Source organism: Athalia rosae, chromosome 2 (assembly GCF_917208135.1).
Source record: "Athalia rosae chromosome 2, iyAthRosa1.1, whole genome shotgun sequence".
NCBI lineage: Eukaryota > Metazoa > Arthropoda > Insecta > Hymenoptera > Athaliidae > Athalia > Athalia rosae.
The window spans coordinates 865,373-886,983 of NC_064027.1; the positions used below are offsets into that span (position 1 = coordinate 865,373).

Here is a 21,611-nt window from a genome sequence, read left to right on the forward strand (position 1 = left end):
TGTCACGCTCATCACGAGTCATACACACGATTCATGATACAGGTATGTTGAAATATTCGTTTGTATGAATTTTTTCGTATGCAAATAATGAATGAATATTAATGGAAAATAAGAGTCGATTAAAATAATTGGAAACATCTGTAATCACGAATCGGTTTTCGACGCACAAATATTACGGTGTGCGTGTAACCCGCATGCGTATCGATACCTAGGTAACGTACGTACGTATTTATATATTAGGGTAATTTTCGCAGGTCGTGTAAAGCTCGGTTCGTGTTAACGCCGGGTTATAATAGGTATAGATATGGCTATTGGGCGGGCTTAAACAACAATTTGAATCTGAATTTGAATGTGAATTTGAATTTGATTGATTCCATTTCACGTACGGCGTGGGCCGCATATTTCGTCTACGTGCTCCCGAACGGTCCCGCACACAACCGTCGACCGGCAAACGCGTTGCATATTAATTATTATTTCACCCGGAGCTTTTTAATTAAATTTACGATAAAACGTTATGCTAAAACTAAACTCTCTCTCTCTCTCTCTCGACGAATTCGTTGCTAGAGGTATCGCTGCGCCGGTATACACCCGACTGATATACACGCAGAGAAACGGGGAACCACGCCGCGGTGCGTATAACGCGAGGAGAATCGCCAAACGATCATTACACCAATGACGATATCATAAATCGGATAGCGATCGGCCGTTACGGGATTATCGAAGAAACAAAAAGGAAATTACGTCACGAAGTTCAAGTGGGAGGGGGGGGGGGGGGGGGAAGAATTAATTCATTTCACGGGTGAGGGGCTGTTATGAATATACGACGATAAAATTTGAGTACCTAGAATCGAATTATGACGTGCAGTAGCGAGCAGCGGCGTAGCTTAGATTGAAGTGTAAGGAATTAAGGGTGCGATCAAGGAGACGAAAGTGGGCCGTCTAAATTTGAGGCGAGGCAAAGCAAAGCAATCCCGTAGGAATAAGGTTCGAGCACGTCGTACCGGGGCCGTGACGAGGGCCACGAATACACGTACACGCGTATACGTACACCTGTGCATACGTAGAAGTTACGAATACACGGGCGAACGGGAGAGGAGAGAAGGGTGGAAAAGGGAGGGGGGAGAAGGGGGGAGAGACAGCAGGTGGCCAATTTCCCATCCGGTACGTATATTTCTGCGCCCGAGAGTCGCGCGAGTGCGCGAGTCTCCTTTTTCTCTCTCTCTTTTTCTTTCTCGCTCCGATTCTGTGTTTTCCTGGCTGCTGCTGGCATCATCGGCGTCCCCAATATCAACGTTGGGAAATAAGTTTCTGCCGAAGAAAAGGTTTTCTCCGAGGTTTCAACCCCCTCGCTTACGCGTGCGTTGAGTTTTCTCGCTTGTACGATTGCAAACTGAGCCTACAACATTGTTCTCCGTACAATTCCAAAATTTTAGTCCGCGTCAGCCACCGTGCGTTAAATTCCGAGAAATATTCCTGTGGGATCTGACGATGATGATACGTCACTTTACGCATCTCGAACGCGCATTTTCCGTTCAGGTGTAGTGCGAATTTTAACGGAATTTTCGATTCGATTTTTCGACTGCAGATGTGTTTTTTTTTACTTTTATCTCCCCTCGGAGCGGGGTACCCGTAGCTAACGAGACGGAAGAAGAGTAACAACGTTTGCTTTGCAGCACGAGGTATAAAGCGAAAACTTTTTTAGGGACGAAGGGGTGGGGAGAGCGAAGAGATACGAAACTGGGTTTAAACTCGGCATATTATATCTATGTATGTAATAATACAGCTGGGGAGGCATCGGATTTCCCCGAGGTTCGGAATCAACGTGACGCAGAGATATATAATTTGTCGTTTGAAATAATAATGATAAAATATAAGGTCCGCGCTTTGGTCGGTGATTTGTTTTTTTTTTTTCCCCATACCGCGGAATCATCCCTTTTCGCGCGTCACATCGCGTAATTGGTTCGGGGAGGGTCCTCTTCCTAGAGTTATAAATCATCGGGCTATAACAATCCATGGGAATCTATAAGGTTCAAGGTGAGGTAAGGTACGAGGTACGAGGTACGGCATATCGTATAAGGTGGGGGCTGGCCGTTGGTCGACGTAATGGGAAACTGGATGCCGGGGCCTCTTTCGTAGACCGTGCCATAAAAATTCCAATAAGTCTGACCACACCAGGTACGTACTACTGCTCCGTCTGTTACTCGGCACCACGTTGCCGCTGCTACCGGCTAGGCCGTCCCGAAAGGGGCTTTGCAGCTATATGACCTCCGTTTCCTCTCCCTTCCGTTCCTTTCCTTTCGTTTCCTTTCGTTTCCTTTCGTTTTGGCAAAGGCTGCAGGAGAAACGCGGAAGGGTGCAAGGTATACGTACGACGTGTATACGGATTTTGTCAGGGTGAAATAAGGAATCAATTTTGGGCGATCGATATATTTCTGTAACGTATACTCGTACATCCCCATTCGCCGAGGTTCGAATAGGTATGAGGTTGTTAAAATAATCCACCTTCGCCGCGAGAAGTTACGAGTATTGTGACCATTTTTTTTTCCATTTTTTTTTGTCCTTTTTTTCTCGTTAAACGAAATTCAGACATGGGGGCGAAAGCGGGTACCCCTCGGCTCAAAACGGGAAATGAGGGCTAAACGGGCACCCTTACTTATATGAAGACTAAAAATAATCACCTCGGTAGAATTTATTTCTGGACGTACTTGCACGAGGGCGAAAAGATTTTATCCATTTTAAAAACGACTGCACTTCATCGCAACGTTTTTCTATTCGAAAAATAGCGAAAAAAGGCGTGTGTTCGTTAGACGAGGTCATCCCGAAACTCACGCGATTATTTGGATAGAGTGAGTAATAAATAAAAACTAGGTGTATCTGTCCCACGATGTCCGTATCGGGTTAATTTCGCGGCTCCGCGCGCACCAGACACTTCGGCGGCAGTAGAAAATGTTCGAACTGGTCGGACGTTCCCGCCGCAGCGAACGGATGACAACACGTTGATACTGACCACTGTCTGTAACCTTCGTCGCCCCGACCGCGACGCGGACTCGACCATTCTCGTTGTTGTTTTGCCGCGTGACCTTTCTTTTTAACAAGGTTCGGGTATTTGTACAGCAAATTATCAGACGAACGAAAGATCGTGCGACCTTCGAAAATTGCGAGGAAGAAATTCGGTAGGATTTGCGATATTAAATTGAATCTCTTCGCGAGCCATTTTCAAAATTGGGGGAAATAAATGCACGCTGGCGGGAATTTAACGACTGATCGACCTCCGGCTCGGAGTTAGGGATACCGCTAATCAAATATTTGAGTAAATTTTCATCGTTCCTCGCAGCAGTTCGGGTTATATCTATATACACGAAGTGATTTTCTTGCGGTATTGACCATTTAATAAATCCGCCGTGCGCTCGAAATTCGTGTGGTTCAAGATTCCAGTTTATACAGTTATATTATCAAACTTTTGATATTCCTCATATAATCCAGCTGTGAGAAATGCGAGAATTTAAATCTCAGGAAATCGCTGGCTTGCAGAAGGAACTCTAAAAATTGACATTTGCACCGCTCCCCCCCCGAAGGAACTCAGAGTAATCTCTGCCACCCGCTAAAAATACTGCCACCAATTCACCCGAAACTTTAAAATTCTTCTCTTGTTATTACACGTCACACATTCGTTCTCATGCATCAGATTTTTCGAGCGACACGCGCATCGTGTTATCCTGCAATCCACAATATTTGAATTCGTATTGGCAATATTTACGTCTACGAAATAATAGCGATTTCAAGTTGCGTAACAAATTATTGGAAAATAAAGATCGTGTAGATTTTGTATGAATTTTATATTCTTCGATAACTTGACATGTTTTCCCGAATGATATAATATTTGTACAAATGTACAGATCAAAGCAGAGTACGTCGCTGTTGGCTTTAGGGAACAGGAAAGACCGAGCGAATAAAAATTAAAAAAAGCGCGGAATGGCTGTCGAAAAATTTCCTCCGAGAGTCAGCGACCCTCAACGTCTTTGAACCGACCGGACTGAAATTCCTCGGAGTAAAGGGAACGAAAAATTTTTTTTGAAAAATGCCTCGAGAGTAAATTATTATCAGCACGTTGAACATTTTAATTATGAGACCGATGATCCTCGGTCTCTTGTAACCGCGAGAGTTGACGACTTCTATGGACACGTGTGCAGATAAATCTCCGAGGAATTACACTCCGTTGTAAGTATTTATATCGTCGTCTGTTCCTCTGGATAATGTCGTTTTAACGTTTCGGATATTCCTTTGGCTTACAATTTGTTTATTTGTTGATTTATTACCCTTAAATGCCTAGCGAATAACTGAAATACGCTACAAATATATCGCAACTGACACACCGGAGTGACGACACTTTGCCAAAAATCCAGATTTCGGATCCTCGTCCAAAATTTTGCATACCTCGGTATCCGTGTACAACCCTCTCCCAACTTCTTCAACTTTCGAATGGATTAATTTTTTTTCAAACCATTCCGAAGTTTCGAGAATTTAATAAAATATAAATGAATTTTTCGAATCGATATCCACCTCGGGATTTAGAGGATATATTTGGAGAACACATCGATCGCAATAACGTGGTTGACTTTCGGTGTACCGAGATTCTTTTTCATCCTCGCGTCTATAACGCGACGCGTATTTCCACAAGGGTGGTGTTTATATACGGGGTGTCCCTAATATAAGGGGCATTTACACGTGCTGCGAACAGCGCAGAAGAGACCGCAACACCGCCTGTACGTTATTTACGGTTTGGCAGCCCGCATCCTCAGCGTATTTTGTCTACATTATACAGGTATAGGTACGTGCATAATATACAGAGTGCAACGCATATTTTTATTACATACTACACGGTCATCAATTACAAATCCCCAGATGCACGTACATAGGGTATACGTGTATGTACATACCTTGTATAGGTATATTCGATATTCTCCCAAGCTGCGAGCATTTTTCTTCATCGTTTTTCTTTCTATTTTATTTTTTTTTCTTTTTTTTTCTTATTCCTGTACGAAAATTCACGGAATTTTCGGATATTCGTTTGGCGGAATTTTTAACCACACGATCAAAGCTGCGTATACATTCTGTAGGATCGTTGGCATCGAAGGCACCGCTGGTGCTTCGGAGTATACGGGCGGTCGGACAGACGCGGGATGTGACACACGTGGCGAACACGTGCGCGGTCGCTTTACGTCGAGATTCGGATCATCAGACGTTATACGTCTATAGAGCAGCAACAGCAGCAGCAGCAGCAGTCGTCTCAGAACCGAACATACCTAGGCGCGTCTACCGTTCAAAGACTCCACACGGAGGGAAAGGCACAGCGAGGAAAGACTCGAGTTGGCTTAGCTGCCAAAATAAATGTAAAAGACGGTAGGTATAACACGCCCGACGCGCGACGTACAATTAGCCATAAGATACGTCTGAGCACATGTGCTTCCCTACGTTCGTTATACGGATATACTATAAGGTACACGGGTATAATATACCAAGGTACAGGTAAATAGGTTTCGTCGATGGATCGTGAATTTTGACAATTAATTTTTGAGTAATAATTATCGAGCACGTCGATACCAATCGTTCTTCGCAGCTATTCAAGGATGGAGTCGGCGTATATTTAGACGAAAATTCGGCAGACGAGTGATTTTTTTCCATTCGTAATTTTTGAATTCTCAAGGGAGTCCGTTTTCAGGAATTTTGCAGCTTCAGAGATTCCGCGATTTTTTCGAAATTCAATCACAATGAAATTGGGAATATATATGCCTCCCAAAAATCGGACACTTTTTTTTTTTAGAACGTTCCGATTTACGTGTACTGTCAACGAATTGTTATTATCGTTATTATTATTACTACAGTCAGCATCATGGCGGCTGCGGGCTGTCGATATCGGATCAGGTGTAACCGGGCGCAGGTGGAATTCCTCCCTTATTTCTCCACGGATTCGATTTTGAAGCTGCGTCGTCGTACAGCTGTATCGTAATTTAAACATTATCGCTGCACTACCGAGATCGAACTGGTTTCAACGGATTGAATTAGTTCAGCATATTTACGCGGAAATTAAAAGACAGACGCGTTTTTTAATTACAAGGGGGAAATAGAAAATAGCAGCACCCGACTTACCGGAGAGATTATAACCGGGGGGGAAGAAAATGAGAACAGCGATGATCGGCGACTTGCCAATAACTGTCACTTGATCGATCGATGCTTCGCTTCTGCACCTAATATACCTGTACCTTTACGTATATATATATACGAGCGGCAATCCTTCACGCGTAATCCAATAACTCGTAGTACAAACTGTGCCGATCGCACAGGTTCGCTCGACGTACATAGAATCGCCGCTCTTCCTTGTAATTTGAAATAAATAAATAAACAGAATTCCCACGTGACGTCGAAATGCTTGAAACGACCGATCTTTGCCATTGAAAATTTTCTGTCTGCACGACACATGATACGACGTGGGAACATATACCATGGATCTACGCGTATCACCGACAGCGTTGATTCAACGACTAATTAAAAGTATTCGTGCATAATTTCCCGCTCGAGATTTGTCGACATTTTTACCTCCACCTCGAGTACAGGACCAAAATTTCGAATTACGTACGCTGCGGGAAGGGTATATCATACCTACGTAAAATGCGGTAGGTGTGCCGAAGGGGAATATATCCGACTATCCGGCAGAATCGCCAGCAGCCAGGGTGTACGGTTTCCGTCAGCTCGCCAACGGCGATTCGCGAATATTTGCTTATCCCGGATGGTCGAACGCTTCGTTTGCTCAGGCTGATGCACGCCCGCCGTACCGAGTCCGACACCCACACGAACGCCATTCGTAGCCAAACACACCCGCCGCGTCTACTGTATTCGGTGGTAATGTACAGGGGAAGAAAACCTAATGTTTGGACATGTGCCCCGCACATGTAGAGAAGGTAGCGTATAGAGAGTGCGCGGCGAAGGGAACCTCGGAGGGATCCACGGCATGGGGATGGGGGTTGGGAAGAAGAAGAAGGAGAAGAAGAAGGAGAAGAAGAAGAAGGAGAAGAAAAGGGGTGGTGGGGTTGAAAGGGGAGGCCTTTAATACCGGCGAACTGAAATTTCCAATATTAGAACGGTGCGGCGAGAGAGGCAGGCCAGATGTCTACCGCGCGCGTACCCGTACCCGTACCTATACCGTACCGTACCCACTGCTTACGTTTAATGTAATTCCATTACAAAAATGTCTCGCACAGGCCGCGCCTCGTTTACTCAACGCCTCTAGCCGAACTTCGAGCTTAATAATGAACCGACCAACTTCGAGTTCACGCAACTTATTCTTTCTCATCTTTATTCTTTCGTCTTTCGCCATCCTCCGACGACCCCCCGCTCGCCCTTCCCCCGTTGTATTCCCAATCGTGTAATCGCGCTCATCGTTAACCGCGTTCCATCGGAATCAATCGTGTGCGTATTTTAGTTTCTACCCGTCCGGTTACGTCCGCAGCTGATCTCTCGAACGTGACGATTGTTATTGTCCGAATCCCTCGGGAAAACGAGATCAACGAAAGGAGAATTTAATGATTTTTTTCATCGCGTACGAACGCCGATTATTTTGAATTCGCCGCAAGCGGGAGGAAGAAGAAGGACAATCCCGACGAAGGTGCCGAGCCGGGAGACAGGGGGAAAAAAGAAGAGGGAAGAGAATTAGGGGAGGAAAGATGCAGAGTGAGAGGAGAGGGGGATGAAAGGGACGAGAGAAAGATTAATAATATAGAAAAGTCAAAGCCAAAGCCAAAGCCAAAACCAAAACCGTATAGCCCCGCACCACCCGCGGCCGACAAGCTTTCCTCTGCTCCTCTTCTGTTGCCAACAGTTAATCGATATAATACTTCAGAATACCACACACACGCACACACTCTACCGACGTACACGTGTGCTAGTATTTTACTTACACACACGCGATACCGAACTGCAAATAAATACGAATTACGCGTATGATGTGGCGTACGTGGATATATTAGTAAATGGAAATCATAACGAGCTAATTGTCAAAGTGCTGGGGTATGCAAACCATGTATAGTCTGCGTCAAATATTTCCCGGGACATAGTAATTAATTGGAGGTGAAAAAAATTTCAAATACGAATTCAGCTATTTAATTTCTATCGCGATTTTCGGGTCTTGAAAAATATTTTCTAGCATCAAACAGGAGGAATAATAATTCGTTATGTTTCTGGAATTATGACAGTTTTCAACGATTGACGCGTCGCACTTGCAGCACCTTTCAATGCTCGCCGGATAGATCAAGTGCCTCGTTGCGGAATAATATAGCCTCTTGATCTCGAGGACCTCTTCTCGGGATATCTTCTGATTCCAGATGTCGTCGTAATATTGACAACACCGCCCCCGTGCGAAGCGTGCACCCTACAGCGAACGAATCTCGTGACCTTGTCGCAATTAATTGTTCGAGCAACGAAAAGTAGAAAAAAAAGCATTCTTGTTACAGGATAGCGGTTCGATCATCGTAACGCGCAAGTTTGATGCAACTGGAAAAAAAAAAAACGAAAAAGAAATGGAAAAGAAAAGAGCTGCACAGCGTCGAGTGGGTACCCCAACCTCTTCGTCGTTCGCGTGAAGTAAACGTGAACGTCGCATCTGTTTCTTTTTCAAAGAGATTTTCTCTCCCGAGGATCTCCCCGAGGTTCATCCCCCGTCTTTCTTCGGTCTCTGAGATGATGAGAGACGCGAAGAATACGAGGGAAAAAACTCGCGCGGTGTCTGCAGTATCGGGCAGCACGCGGCCTGCACCGCGCGCCAAGACACATGATGTATCGTATAAGTGTAAAACCGGAAGTCGCGCGATTTCTCGGCAGCGGATCGTTTGGGCGAAAAAACAAAAATTTCGCTTACTCGCATAATTCTCATCGACGATCATCCCCGTAATGTGCGAGTTCGTGAGAAAACCCGTGAAAATTACACGCGAGTATCGTTTCAAAATAGTTGTTCAAAATTTCAAGTTCTCAAATGTCGTAATCGTATATTGTGAGAGTCAGCTATAAATAGGGCTGTATGGTGCGTATCGTAATATCGTTAGGACGTCGTGTGTCAGGTTGAAAATGTCTCAATTATTTTCACAATTTGACATGTTTTTACCACATCTGTATCAACACCTACACATTTATCGTGCAGTGTAAATATTGAAGTCTGTCATCTATTTAACTTGGAGACTCAATCCGCAGGATATACGCGTGCAGGTGCGCGGACTAAATTGTGTCTTCCCGTAAACGAGTAACGCCGTCGATGAAAAAAGTGAAAACGGAAGAAAGAAAAAAGTTCAGTAATCGAAAAATTTTTGTTACATCAGTGACGAAATGTTTCAATTGAAAATTCGTCTTCGCGCGTTGCATCGTTGCCTCGGATGTCTTCGATGGCGTCAGACTCTAATTCGCGAACATGAGTCGTAGATGTCGTCTGTCCACCGAATTCCTCGGCTTTTCTTTTTATACACCTTTGGAAGCGGTACGACGTCAGTTTTGACAGCTGATATTCCGGCTGTCCGAATCGCCCGTAGGAACAAAAAACCACCTGCACAGAGCTGTTCTCGCAGGACGCGCGCGGGGCGAGTGAACGCCGATTCCTTACTTTATGAACTCCGAGCCCGAAAACTTAAGAGGGGAACGAAAAGCGCTCTCCCATGTCATCCCAACCCTCCTTATACTCGAGTTCACGTACACCTTTCTACATTCAATCATATAAGGGATGAGAAGACAAAGCGCGCCATAATCATCGAATAATTGGTACGGAGTTATATAGAACATATAGGATTTTCAAAATAATAATTTATTTATTGTATGTATATGGTGAAAATATTAGAAAAATTATCTCCACATTTTATTTGATTTTTTCTTACCTGTTGTTCGTATGAGATCTCGTACGATGCCAATGGGGGTATTTGGGAAGTGTTGATTACGTGATCAGCGATGAGGCGTAAAATAATAAATCCAAATGGTAAAACTGAATCGCAGAGCACGTTTCGTGTTGTATAATTTCCGATGAAATCGTTTCAATAAAAAATGAACGAACGAACGAACCGAAAAAATATTATTACAATTGCTCGACGTTATCAAATTTTGATATTATCAAAATAACAAAATGAGTCGACGATGTAAAATTTTATTGGAAAAACTTTATTGACGAACGAAAGAAAAATAAACACAAAAGCAAAAAATGCACAAACAAACGTAATAAAACATAAATCGATTTTATATATTTTATATATAATGATCACCAAACAATTAAGCACGTAAATAATATTTAACAACTTGAACTGACGTCTATACGCTATGGATCGACTTCTCTCTCCGTTTTTCTTTGTTAATCAGATAATTATTGGATTCATATCGAAGGTTTTTACTCGAATAATATTGCCGATTTTCCTCGCATGTCATTAGCGTATAATATTATTATTGCAAGCGACCGAGTAGCTAAAGTCCAGCTTCCTGCTCTGGCGGCTGCCGCGGGCCGACTGAATTTCCTGCCCTGATGGGCACCCGACAGAGCAGCAGATTGTTCACGCGGGGTATACGTATACGTAGGAGGTACTGTGTACGCGGGGGCGTCGAAACCACGACCCGACGCCGACGTCGTCCTCGTACCTACCCCACGCTCGTATTCCACCCGATGTGCATCTCGATCGTCGTCGCTAACAATCCGCACTTACATCTGTACCTGTACCCCGAACTCTTCGGGGCACCTGCGGTACGCGCGACCCCGTTGCACCTGCAGCGGAGCCTGAAAACCACCCAATTTTCGAAATGTTTTTGGGATGAGATTCGAAAATTGTTCGACAGCGCCGGAGTCTTGGGAGGCTCGCGGAGTTACGGACGAGTATCGAACTTTGGGGTGAGTCGAATAATATGGAATTCAAGGTCGACGAGTCGTCACCCGAAATATGATAATATATATATGTATACCTGCAGCGAAAAAATAGGTGTATGCATACATATTCATGTACAAATGTAGGATACAGAACGAGACTGGAGATCGCGTTCAAACTCTAGGCAGCAGCAGCAGCAGCTCTCGCTGCGTGTTTGTGACGTCCCGATATATTCCGCGAAGAAAAGCTAAGAAAAGTTGAAGAAAGCGAGGAGTGCCAGGGAAAACTCTGCTTCTGAAGCTGAGAAATAGCTCAGCCTTATTCCCTCTTTTCCTCCCCTTATTCCGCCATCTACATCCCCCGTTATTCCCTTCTTTTCTCTTCCCCTATCCCCCCTCCCCCCCGACGCATACCTTCGTCTCGTCTTCGCTGCAGCAGCTACAATTTTCACACATAGGCATACATAGGTATAGAGTTCGCGAACCAACATTATGCACCTGAATATATAAATATGTGCAGCCTCTTCCTGACACGTAGAGCCTCGCGTGCACAAAAAAAAAAGAATGCTGAAAAAAAATGTAGTTCTCTTTTTGCGTTCATAATATTGACTTTCGCGAGGTGATTAGATACAGGATCTGGCGGGGGGCTTCTTTTGGCGTGAAGAGACGAGAGCCCGGTTTATCGTTGATTGAGTCGGGTTCGAGTCATGCAGGGTTCTCGCCGCGCGAGAGTCGGAAGAATTCTGGGCATCGCGACACAACCTCTTCGCGTTTACGAGGTGTCACCTCGTAGGTATAAGCCGCCTTAATTGGGCCATCAGACGATATATTCAAGTTAAACGTTGTTCCAAGGGGTTCGGGATATATTCAATGGTGCAAAAACTGACAGTTGAATTATCGTACACTCTCTCCTTCTTTTCCATTTTTACTTTCTTCTTCCAAATTTCAGGGCACTTCAAACGTTACAGGTGATTTGAAAAGCTTGTTAAACCCTCTGTGTAGAATTGAGTGAAATCGAAAAATGGAAAAAAAAGGAAAAGATAAAATAATACGCGTGCTGCAAATGTCTTCGCAGGGTGCAGTATAGGCGAATCGGATGGTGTGGGCGTAGGCATAAACGCGTAAAGGGATCTACACCTATTATATTATTAGCACTCCGTCACACCCCTGTCATCGCCACACTCACTCCGTTCGTATTCATATCCTCATATCCACATGATCCGCGGACGTTTAAACGTGATTCTGATTTCTGGATCCTCTCAAACGTGCGTGGTGATCGTGACGCCGCGGATATTATCATATCGGCCGCAAATATTAAATTATACGAAATCAAAATGGGTATATACCTACGCATCAAATCCGTTCTTATACCTATATGCATAGCTGCGGCGTAGGATGTAATTATAGATTGTTGTAATTAAGTTTAATCCGCGCCATATACGCGACCTGCGGAACGGGTCAGAGCTTTCAGGTTTCTCCTCGAAGTCGTCGTCCTCGTAGTCCTCGTGCAAATCGTTTCGCGGGCTGAGGACGGAATTTGCAGAGTCTAAACGATTCGGTTGGTGCGATCTTTTGTTCTTTTGTGATGCTGCATGACTCGGTAATTCCGAGGAGTACGGTTGGTAGATATAGGTACGGAGATACATACGTATATACGTATGTACATTTATACATAAGGTGGGTATGATAATGCGGGGCCGGAAATTAACCGAGCCACCGTCTCTCACCCTTTATCTTTATCGAGATACGCCATCGCGGAGCATTTATAGCTATGAGCTACCAGACTACCATTAGCCAAAGATTAGATTAGTTCCGTTGACTTGAAAATTAATTCTCTCCGCGAGCCTCCGAAGACCTGCGTTTCAACTTTCCAATCCCTTAGCGGAGTCATTCGCCGCTCATCTTTATCCTGAATTAATGAGAATTAGACCGCCTTATATTTATTCTTGGTATATTTCAATTATGTCATTAGAACCCACGACAAGGAATTCCTTTTCAACTGCCTCGGGCGCTGGGCTGCGGAACAAGAATTGAAAATCACTCTGAAACCTATAATTCGAGTGGGCTCCGGAAAATTCACGAGGAACCTGAGATTATTAAAAACAAAATTGACAATTTTAAATTCCAGTTTCTTCGCAACCCGACAAAGTTCGTTCACGGTTGGATCGAGGGTGTTTCAAAGGGATTTCTGCAAGGTCAGCATATTAGGTATGTCACATGGGATTGTCATAGCCGTTTGCTGTTTACATTCACAGTACATGTATGTACTGTACTCATATAAGGTTCAGATGTACACGAATCTATATGTATACATGGGTATATGTATGTATGCCTTGGCTACCATCCTCGGCTATAATCGACACACGTGGCTACCATGCAGAGGTTTTGCAAAAGTTACCATGTGGCGCGTATTTTCCAGAGCATCTGACTGCCATATGGCATTTACGGCATTTATGGCATTTATGTGCCCTGTGGACCGTAGTGGCTACGCGCCTCCCTCGTTTCCCCCTCTGATATTTTTTTTCTCTCCATTCTCGCTCGAATACTCTCTCTGTGCAACGCAATCAAGGGTCAAAGGTGAAGTGGACCAAAGAATATTCCAACACTACGTACAGAATCGAATCGAATGGATGTTCGTAATTTGTATAGATGATAGGATTATCCTGTTTAAAATTTTTTGTCGAAATAATTTCAATCTCCCTGGAATAATGAATACATCCATAATTGAACGTTGCAGCCAAAAGCGGAACTGCAGTGAAAAGACGCGTCCTACGTTGGCTTCGGGATCGTAAGACGTGAGGAAAGCAGGTGCGTCGCGCACGCGTGCCAATGCCTCGTGGCCCTGTGCAGGAGAGCCGGACAATTAACAGCTGTTTCCTGTCACCCCAATTGCTTCCTTCCTTCCTTCTTCGGATCCTTCCGCTTCCCACCTTACTGTGAAGTGTGCGCCTCGTGCTTTCCTCTCTATTCAGAAATTTGATATCAGAGATATCCTTGATTTTCCCCATTTCAGATAGATTAGTTGGCGATAACTCAATCATTTTTACGAATTTATTAATTAGGCTTTCGGATTTGGATTTCTGAGATCGAAATACATAAAAATATCATAGAAGACCCGATAAAAAAATTGTTAATTTTTGGGCCAAAAATGAAGTATTTTTAAAATCGATAAAAGAGCACTTTTCTTTTGTATTTTGACCTCAGGAACACGAATCCGTCGGTCAAATTGAGCTACGAATTAATCCCATCGAGATATCCTTGATTTTTCGAAGGTGTGTAAGAATAAGCAGGATAAGTTTAACGGCAGTAGCAAGTTCGTTGTACGGGATGTAAAAAGGATGACAGGGATACGTATGTGGCAGAGGATCACGTTCATTCGATCCAGGGCTTCCCGGGACTTCCAGACCGACCTGCACAACGCACAGCTCGCACATATCGCGTATGTACCGTGTGTTGCGCACGTGGTACCAGCTTTCTCGTTATCCGCTCTGTTTGGACAGTTTATACACACGTGGGTCGTGCAACCGCTGTCCACATACCTATATTTATGTATATGTGTATGCGTGCCCTGCACGGCATGTATGAGGAATCTGGAATATACAGCTACCCACAATATCGAAGAGAACGAAAAAGGGAGACAGAGAATCGGAGTGCGACGAGTAGGAAATGGAATGGAAGTAGGAGACACAGCTGTGAAGCAGCTGGCAGCGTCGCGACGGCTGGCGTCCGTCTTTCCCCGTGTCGCTTTCCTCCAATTTCCAGATTCTCTAGCCACCCTCTCTCTTTATCTCACCAAAGCTCAGCTATGTTCACTTCTACTATTGTAATACCCATACGAACTTTCGACTGTGGAGAGAACGCACACATGACATCCGCAAGCTCACTCCGCAATCCACACGTGTGCATCATATTTGTACATGTACTTAGGCACGCACCAATAAACTGTGCATTGACTGCCCCGTCCTATCTGCCGTATAACGTCTGGTACATACACATGCGGTGACTGAAAAATTTTACAGCCGGAGCAGAGACCAATACACAATTACATGATTCAATTTTGCCGCCCCATGAAAATGGCTTGCCGACACAGTTTCGTGCAAATTATCATTTAACTTTCCAGTCCGCGGTTCATTTGGATGACAGAGTGTGCGTACAATAATTACGCGCAAGCATAGAAAATTACACGCCGAATCGTAGCGGTTGGAGGTGTAATTTGCGAAAACAGATGACTAATTGTAAGTCACTATTTCCTAAAGGCAAACCGGGGATTTGCAGAAAATTTTTGTTTAATCAATTGAATAAAGAATATACCACTTGGTAATTTGTTTGTACAGATGCACAGACGTCCATCTGCGTTCTAGATAACGTATCTACTTATACCTTGCACATACATAACGTATGTACTCGTAATACATCAGCACGCTACACCAATGTGGTAAAACATTCAAATTTTATACCGCAAAAATAATAAGTCGTAACAATAATAATGTGCACTTACATATTATGTTTTTTATTGATTGGTGAATAAAATACATATCGTATAACTTGCATAATGAAAAAGATATTATACAATTCATGTTATTTACAAATAACTATATATATTAGTATTTTTTACTATTTTTCTCTCGATGTGTGTATGATGATACATGCATTAATATACATTGTATCTATCCTATATACACTTGTGATGCAGTAATTGTGATTAGGAACGTATATGCGAGGGTGACGTATTTCAAATATCCATCTCTTTTCTCATTATTTATACACATACGCAGACGTTGAAGGTCTATTGCTTATTGTCAACTAATTATTATTTTTTTCATTCTTACAATCAGTACAGGATCGATTCGCGCGAGAACCTGGCATTCAATGATTGCATCAGCCGGTATCGGACGTGCAGGGCGAAGACTCAGCGTTGCTGTTATCGTTGTTACTCTCAGTTGAAGAGCTATTGCTGCTTTTCACTCGTCTTTTGCGCAGTTTTGCGAATTGGAACTCCTCCACTGGAACTGGTATTCAGGTGGATTAATTAATCTGAGCTTGGATCCTCGGCATTCAAGAAATGTCCGATAATTCAAAGGAAAAGATAGAAAATTGTGAGTGTGCAAAATTTATGAAATAATCATTGTATTAAGAATATGAATGTGCTCTACCACGCGCTGCTTAAATCGTCCAACCAAAGATCTCGTGTTTCGTAACGAAGCTGAAAAGGAAAACAGAAAAACAAAAGCATAAAGTAATAGTAGGGGAATGTATGTTTGAAAAAATTAATCGTAGTGTTCATATCTGTGCAGGGAAATTAATAACGTTGAATGCATATAAATTATAAATAAAGTTTTTATATATAGATAATTGTACGTAAAACACAAATAAATTATATATTTCGTAAAACAATCATCTTTATACGTGATTTATACAATTTCATAGACCTCATACGGACAAAGCGCGTAATCACTATTTTTTCCCAATTCATATGCTCAAGCATTCACTCAATTCACTATGCGATACGCACTTTGACTGTAACATGTACGTACATAACACGTTTTTACATTCTAAAATTAAATAAATAACATGAGTAATGATGTAGTCTCAACTCTTTATATACACGCGAATTATTTATAAGTGAGGGTGTCGTTATTGGATTGTGAGATGCGGGTGGTTACCGTCTGAGTCAGGATCTCCGTCGGTAACGTGGGCTTCCACCCCCAAAGGCAGGGGCACGATTTCAGGTTGGAGCGGTGGTGGGCCAACGACGTCCTCAACAATCACTTCCTCCGCCAGGCTACTCCTTACTGCTTCTGTTTGACAATTATTGATACTTCAAACATTTCAGAAATCACATATTTCTAGAAAACTATTTATTATCCAGCAGCTGTTATTGTTGCTCTAATTATTTGAATTTCTCACCATTGAAGGCCTGTGGGTACTGCTGACTGAGTTTCGTCTTAACTACACGAATCCTTTTAAAAATGTGGTCCAAGTCCCGCTTCATATCCGCCAACAAAGCCGTGTGCTTTTTAAACTCTGCTCCAGCAGTCTTCAAACGATTAACCGATAGCTGATTGCAATTTGTTAGCATTTCATTGGTTTTCTCAAATCTTTGCAACCTAGAAATTAGGTGGATAATTTGTAACCGACGAAGAAGAATCAATCAATACTCATTTGAATTTGAGATAGCATCCAAATTAAATTTTATGGGAAACCAAAAGAACATACCATAATATAACCTCTAATTTTATCAAAACATATACATTGATCCTCACATTTGCTTTTGAGCTCTTATCATGGACTCGACATCTTGTTGATCTACGATTCCGGCGAGACCTTGTACGAAAACTTCAGGTGCTGTGTAATTTTGAAAACACTCAAAACTCCCAGCGTCAGATTCGGGCGTCCCTCTGATAGCCGCCATCTTTTACGGTTTGACAGTAGTTTGACAGCTTGGAAATCGAAACCAGTAGGAAGTCAGTAGATTATCCATTGTCCAAAAAAATGAATTATCCTTTACTGTTCGGATGTTAAACTGAAGAAAAAAATCGAAAAACAAACTTTGGCATATTTGCGATAGCGATGTTTGTCAATATAACCATTTGAGTTATTATTTTGACGTTTGATGTTTTGCGAACGGATAATAACATGGGCGCATTCAAATTTTCACTGTTGACTGTTGTGCTTGTGTCGCCTCGTTCGTAGCCAAGGTATTTCAACGAGTTGTTCCGATATTCATTTGACTAGGAAATGGCCCAGAATATAAATCCGTTCTACTCTTCGCAAAGTACGCCTAATAAAGGTAAAGAGGAGAAGCAGAACGTGCCCAAAGACAATCATGCAGTGAGCAAAAGGTGAGTCTCATCAAACGAAAATTCCACACCTCACTCACACAGTATCGACATTTAGTTAACCGAATTCAATTACACACCCTCGATATCCTTGCGCTACATAACCAAACTTCCCTCATTATCTTCACTCGGAAAATGTGAGGTTATCAATTTCTCTTCTCTGTAGACTGCAGAAGGAACTCCTCGTTCTCATGACCAGCACTGAAAAAAGCGTCTCTGCTTTCCCTGATGGAGAGAATCTCTTCAAGTGGATCGGGACTATTACCGGACCTCGAGACACTGTAAGATACTGTTGAACTTGTAGAATAGTATTTTGAAAACCAAACTAACTCTCCACTCTGAATTTTAGTCTCTCGATTCAGTTCTCTTACCGTGCTTTCAAGTTGATAGATGTATGGGAATATGATTGCAATACAACCATTCCTATCTGTGCAGGTCTACGTGGGGCTGACATATAAGCTAACACTGGAGTTTCCGCACAGTTATCCATACAGCGCTCCTGTAGTGAGATTTGCCACTCCTTGTTTTCATCCCAATGTGGATTCGGCTGGTAATATCTGTCTGGATATACTAAAAGACAAGTGGAGTGCTCTGTATGACGTTCGCACCATACTTTTATCGATACAGTCCTTACTAGGCGGTAAGTAGAGTGTAATACTCACCCTTTTCACGTGTTGATAATTACAAATCTGTATATTTCAAAAGGCAGTATTGTCTGAGCTGATGGGCATGCTTTTTATTGCACAGAGCCAAATAACGAGAGTCCACTGAATCCCCAGGCGGCTGAGTTATGGCCGAATCAATTGGAATATAAGAAACATCTGCATGAAGAATACCGTAAGGCTCCAAGCCATGCCAATCAAGACTCATGATAAGCCCATTTTCCCCGAATCTCTTTTACCCCAATATTATTATGGTACCTCTGTTCTATACAGTCAAAATACACGTACTCTGTTTGACACGCGACCTACCACAACACAACATAAATACAAGAAAAACGGAAAACAAAACAAATAGCTATACATACCTCTAACTATGAATAAAGATGGAATTTTTTTTTCGCTGACCTTATTCAACTCATCAAGACGTCGTCGCGTTTCAACGTCGTAACGATTAATTAAATTGTATCGTGTAATCGGGCGAGTTTAATCGGACCATTTAAACTCCACTCACTGAGGTGGTTAGACGTTTAAGATACACTTGTATTGACAACAAATATTCGTGTGACCAATTCCTTCGTGTGAGATTGATGATATTACACAAAAAATATGGGCAAATGCAAATTCAATTAGGGGACTGATCTCAGATACACGCCACTATTATACATTCACGAACTTTTTATTATTATTAATATTATTATTATTAGTTTGATTATGATTATACTGATTATGAGAACAAACCTTTATTTATTTTATGTATGTAATAAATACTATTCTCTAGCTGAAATCTCGCGATACATCGGGAAATTTTATATTTTCTCCATCATACATCATACATTATTATTATTGTCGTGTAATGCTGAAATAAATATTTTAAAACCACACTCTGCTATACACTATTCATCATTGATACGGACCATAAAATTACAAAAAAAACTCTTGAAATGGTAGTCCAAGAGACCTGCCTTCAATGATTCTCTGTTCAAGCTTCTCAATAATTGGTTTACCTGAACTACACAACCATACGAACATCTACTTCACTCTCGCTGCAAAATCATGCGTATCATATCAGGCATTTGCGGGAGCAGATGTCAAACTAATAACGAGATTTAATGAAGTATAATATTTAATTAGAGAAAACAAAATTGATATATGAGTTATACAGAGGTCATCGCATTTATCGCCGATATTCGATTGCGGTAATGTATATATACAGGGCGAATGATCACATTCTGGATCATATGTTCCATTAACCGTTTTCCGAGATACCTTGCTTAAGTAGAATACTTATAGAATAATCGTGGGGTCGGTTAGAGTGAAAATACATGATCATGTTGTCTCTAACTAAATTAGTGGTAACTCCGTTAGTTAAAAAAATGCCAAGCGCCAGTAGAAATAAGCTAATCCTTATATCTTCGGTGAGAAGTATGTCAAAGATGCCTGAGGTACGGTAAGACAAGAATTACTCATTATAACATAAAAAATATAAATAAGTGTGCCAGTTTAAGAGGTTATGTGTTATCTTGACTATTTTGTTAACACATCCATGCGTAGATAAAAAAAATACAATGTTTGCCGAATTAATCATTTATAATACATCATGTCTAATTTTCATCTAGGAGCAAAAAATAAATGTGAAAGGGGTGGATATTAACTATCTAAAAGTCGGCAGTGGTTCTCATCCGGTTCTTCTTCTACCAGGTACACTAGGTAAGACAAACAATGGTTCGATTGTAATCACATTTTTGTTCATAAGGCCTGTTACTTTGACCCCGATGCAAACTGTTTGCAAACATGAAGGGCGAGGCTTGGGGGGGGGGGGGGGGGGGGGCGAGAACACGTAATTGATTTTGTGTATCGTACGGTAGGGAATGCAAAAATTATTTAAGCAATTTCTTTTATTTGAAAAATCTGACGAAAAATCTACAATGTTTCAATCTTGTATTCAAGGATCGATATGGACGGATTTCAAGCCTCAAGTGACAAACATGGATAGGGAGAAGTTTACGCTGATCGCATGGGACCCTCCTGGTTATGGGAAATCCCGTCCACCAAACCGAACTTTTCCGCTGGACTTCTTCGCTAGGGACGCGGGCATTGCCTACGAATTGATGAAGGTTATTGGGTACGACAAATTCTCTCTGATCGGGTGGAGTGGTGGCGGAATTACTTCCATTTTTATGGCAGCCAACAACCCGGAGAGCATAGATAAAATGGTTATCCTTGGGACCAATTCTTATCTGGTACCCGAAGAACTAGCGATATACAAAAGTATAGTCCTTGTTACACCGCGTCCGCTTCGAATGGCAAAGTTGGTTAATGATTTATAATTACAATCGCACTTCAATATTTCAGGTGTAAGAAACATAGACTCCTGGTCAGAGCGCATGAGGGCCCCGATGATAGACACATACGGCGAAGGATACTTCAGAAGTACCTGGGCCGCATGGGTTGACGGAATGGCGGCAATATTCGAGAAAAACGATGGAAATATTTGCAAGGATTTACTACCCAAGGTCAAGTGCCCCACGCTCATCATGCATGGTGCAAAGGACGTTATGCTCTGGAAAGACCACCCGACTTACCTAGAAAAGAATATCAAAGACTCGAAGTGAGATGAATAACTTTAAAGGGTCGTAATATCCCGCTCATTCAGTCGTGGCTAATACGTATTTTTTGTTTCAACTTGCAGACTTTACATATTTCCGGAAGGTGGACACAACCTGCACCTGAGATTTTGGGAAGAGTTCAATCGGGTTTCCACCGAATTTTTAATCAACGGAAAGATTTAGAACATTTATTACGGTCGGCGTTTTCTGTGCAATGAATCACTGCTAATCTTCTAATAGATTAGGTCATTTAATCTGCGATGCGAAACAATTTGTGCAATGGAATATGAATCTAGATCATCCTCTTTATTTTTGTTAACTGATTCAAACTTGTATCTGAGATTTGTAAATAAGAAATATATTTTTACACCAACATTTTTTAATTTGCTTATATCGAACGATTGTTAGCTTAATATTTGTCATTTTTGTCCACATGTATTGGTATTATTAATGTTGTACTGTATCCGTCAACCATTAGGAAATTTTGAGGAAATTACGTCTATTATATTCTGAAAATATTTTGTTCAAATATCTGTGTAGTGTTGAATTAATATATTATTTTATTTTTGCCAAACTTTGGGGCGTTTGTTTGTCTTGTTTATCCCAGCCTTCTCTTTACTCGTGGCTATGG

The 21,611-nt window shown here is 42.2% G+C and overlaps 4 protein-coding genes across 6 annotated transcripts in view; 2 read left to right on the forward strand and 2 right to left on the reverse strand.

The window, feature by feature from the left end:
• LOC105691426 (protein CBFA2T3) overlaps positions 1 to 10,569 on the reverse strand; it is a 36,863-nt gene extending 26,294 nt beyond the window's left edge. Inside the window, exon 1 of one of the 2 annotated variants that reach the window (XM_048651038.1) lies at positions 9,909 to 10,569. The gene's annotated coding sequence lies outside the window, so the exon portion shown is untranslated. The remainder of the gene's footprint in view (positions 1 to 9,908) is intronic. The other variant, XM_025746635.2, reaches the window with a different exon arrangement.
• A 4,793-nt stretch (positions 10,570 to 15,362) lies between these two features.
• On the reverse strand, positions 15,363 to 18,526 carry LOC105691503 (kxDL motif-containing protein CG10681). 2 transcript variants are annotated; one of them, XM_020855511.2, is made up of 8 exons: positions 18,375 to 18,525; positions 18,084 to 18,282; positions 17,793 to 18,001; positions 17,137 to 17,396; positions 16,781 to 16,980; positions 16,537 to 16,671; positions 16,027 to 16,076; positions 15,363 to 15,882 (listed from the first exon to the last, which is right to left on the reverse strand). In XM_020855511.2, the coding sequence occupies exons 4-8, from the start codon at positions 17,283 to 17,285 to the stop codon at positions 15,835 to 15,837; spliced, it is 582 nt and encodes a 193-aa protein (XP_020711170.1). In that variant the 5' UTR covers positions 17,286 to 17,396; positions 17,793 to 18,001; positions 18,084 to 18,282; positions 18,375 to 18,525; the 3' UTR covers positions 15,363 to 15,834. The 2 variants fall into 2 exon arrangements, with proteins under 2 accessions (XP_020711170.1, XP_020711169.1); XM_020855510.2 differs by lacking the exon at positions 16,027 to 16,076 and having other exon boundaries at positions 18,375 to 18,526.
• LOC105691505 (ubiquitin-conjugating enzyme E2 C) lies at positions 17,327 to 19,255 on the forward strand. Its single transcript, XM_012410025.3, has 4 exons — positions 17,327 to 17,715; positions 17,879 to 17,993; positions 18,148 to 18,352; positions 18,460 to 19,255. Exons 1-4 carry the CDS (start codon positions 17,612 to 17,614, stop codon positions 18,582 to 18,584), a joined length of 549 nt encoding a protein of 182 aa, XP_012265448.1. The 5' UTR covers positions 17,327 to 17,611; the 3' UTR covers positions 18,585 to 19,255.
• Positions 19,256 to 19,604: 349 nt separating this feature from the next.
• Positions 19,605 to 21,554, forward strand: LOC105691502 (valacyclovir hydrolase). Its single transcript, XM_012410020.3, has 5 exons — positions 19,605 to 19,816; positions 19,991 to 20,081; positions 20,322 to 20,642; positions 20,727 to 20,982; positions 21,064 to 21,554. The coding sequence occupies exons 1-5, from the start codon at positions 19,697 to 19,699 to the stop codon at positions 21,161 to 21,163; spliced, it is 888 nt and encodes a 295-aa protein (XP_012265443.2). The 5' UTR covers positions 19,605 to 19,696; the 3' UTR covers positions 21,164 to 21,554.
• The last annotated feature ends 57 nt before the right edge of the window (positions 21,555 to 21,611 follow it).

Excerpts from the sequence above, each read along its gene's own strand:
- LOC105691502 (XM_012410020.3), top strand. The coding sequence starts at position 19,697 with ATGATCATGTTGTCTCTAACTAAATTAGTGGTAACTCCGTTAGTTAAA. Across the intron at positions 19,817-19,990 it reads GTATGTCAAAGATGCCTGAG|GAGCAAAAAATAAATGTGAA; the intron begins GTACGGTAAGAC and ends ATTTTCATCTAG. Across the intron at positions 20,983-21,063 it reads AAGAATATCAAAGACTCGAA|ACTTTACATATTTCCGGAAG; the intron begins GTGAGATGAATA and ends TTCAACTTGCAG.
- LOC105691503 (XM_020855510.2), bottom strand. The coding sequence starts at position 17,285 with ATGGCGGCTATCAGAGGGACGCCCGAATCTGACGCTGGGAGTTTTGAG. Across the intron at positions 16,981-17,136 it reads ATAAGAGCTCAAAAGCAAAT|GTTGCAAAGATTTGAGAAAA; the intron begins GTGAGGATCAAT and ends CCTAATTTCTAG. Across the intron at positions 16,672-16,780 it reads GTACCCACAGGCCTTCAATG|AAGCAGTAAGGAGTAGCCTG; the intron begins GTGAGAAATTCA and ends ATTGTCAAACAG.
- LOC105691505 (XM_012410025.3), top strand. The coding sequence starts at position 17,612 with ATGGCCCAGAATATAAATCCGTTCTACTCTTCGCAAAGTACGCCTAAT. Across the intron at positions 17,994-18,147 it reads TTACCGGACCTCGAGACACT|GTCTACGTGGGGCTGACATA; the intron begins GTAAGATACTGT and ends CTATCTGTGCAG. Across the intron at positions 18,353-18,459 it reads GATACAGTCCTTACTAGGCG|AGCCAAATAACGAGAGTCCA; the intron begins GTAAGTAGAGTG and ends TTTATTGCACAG.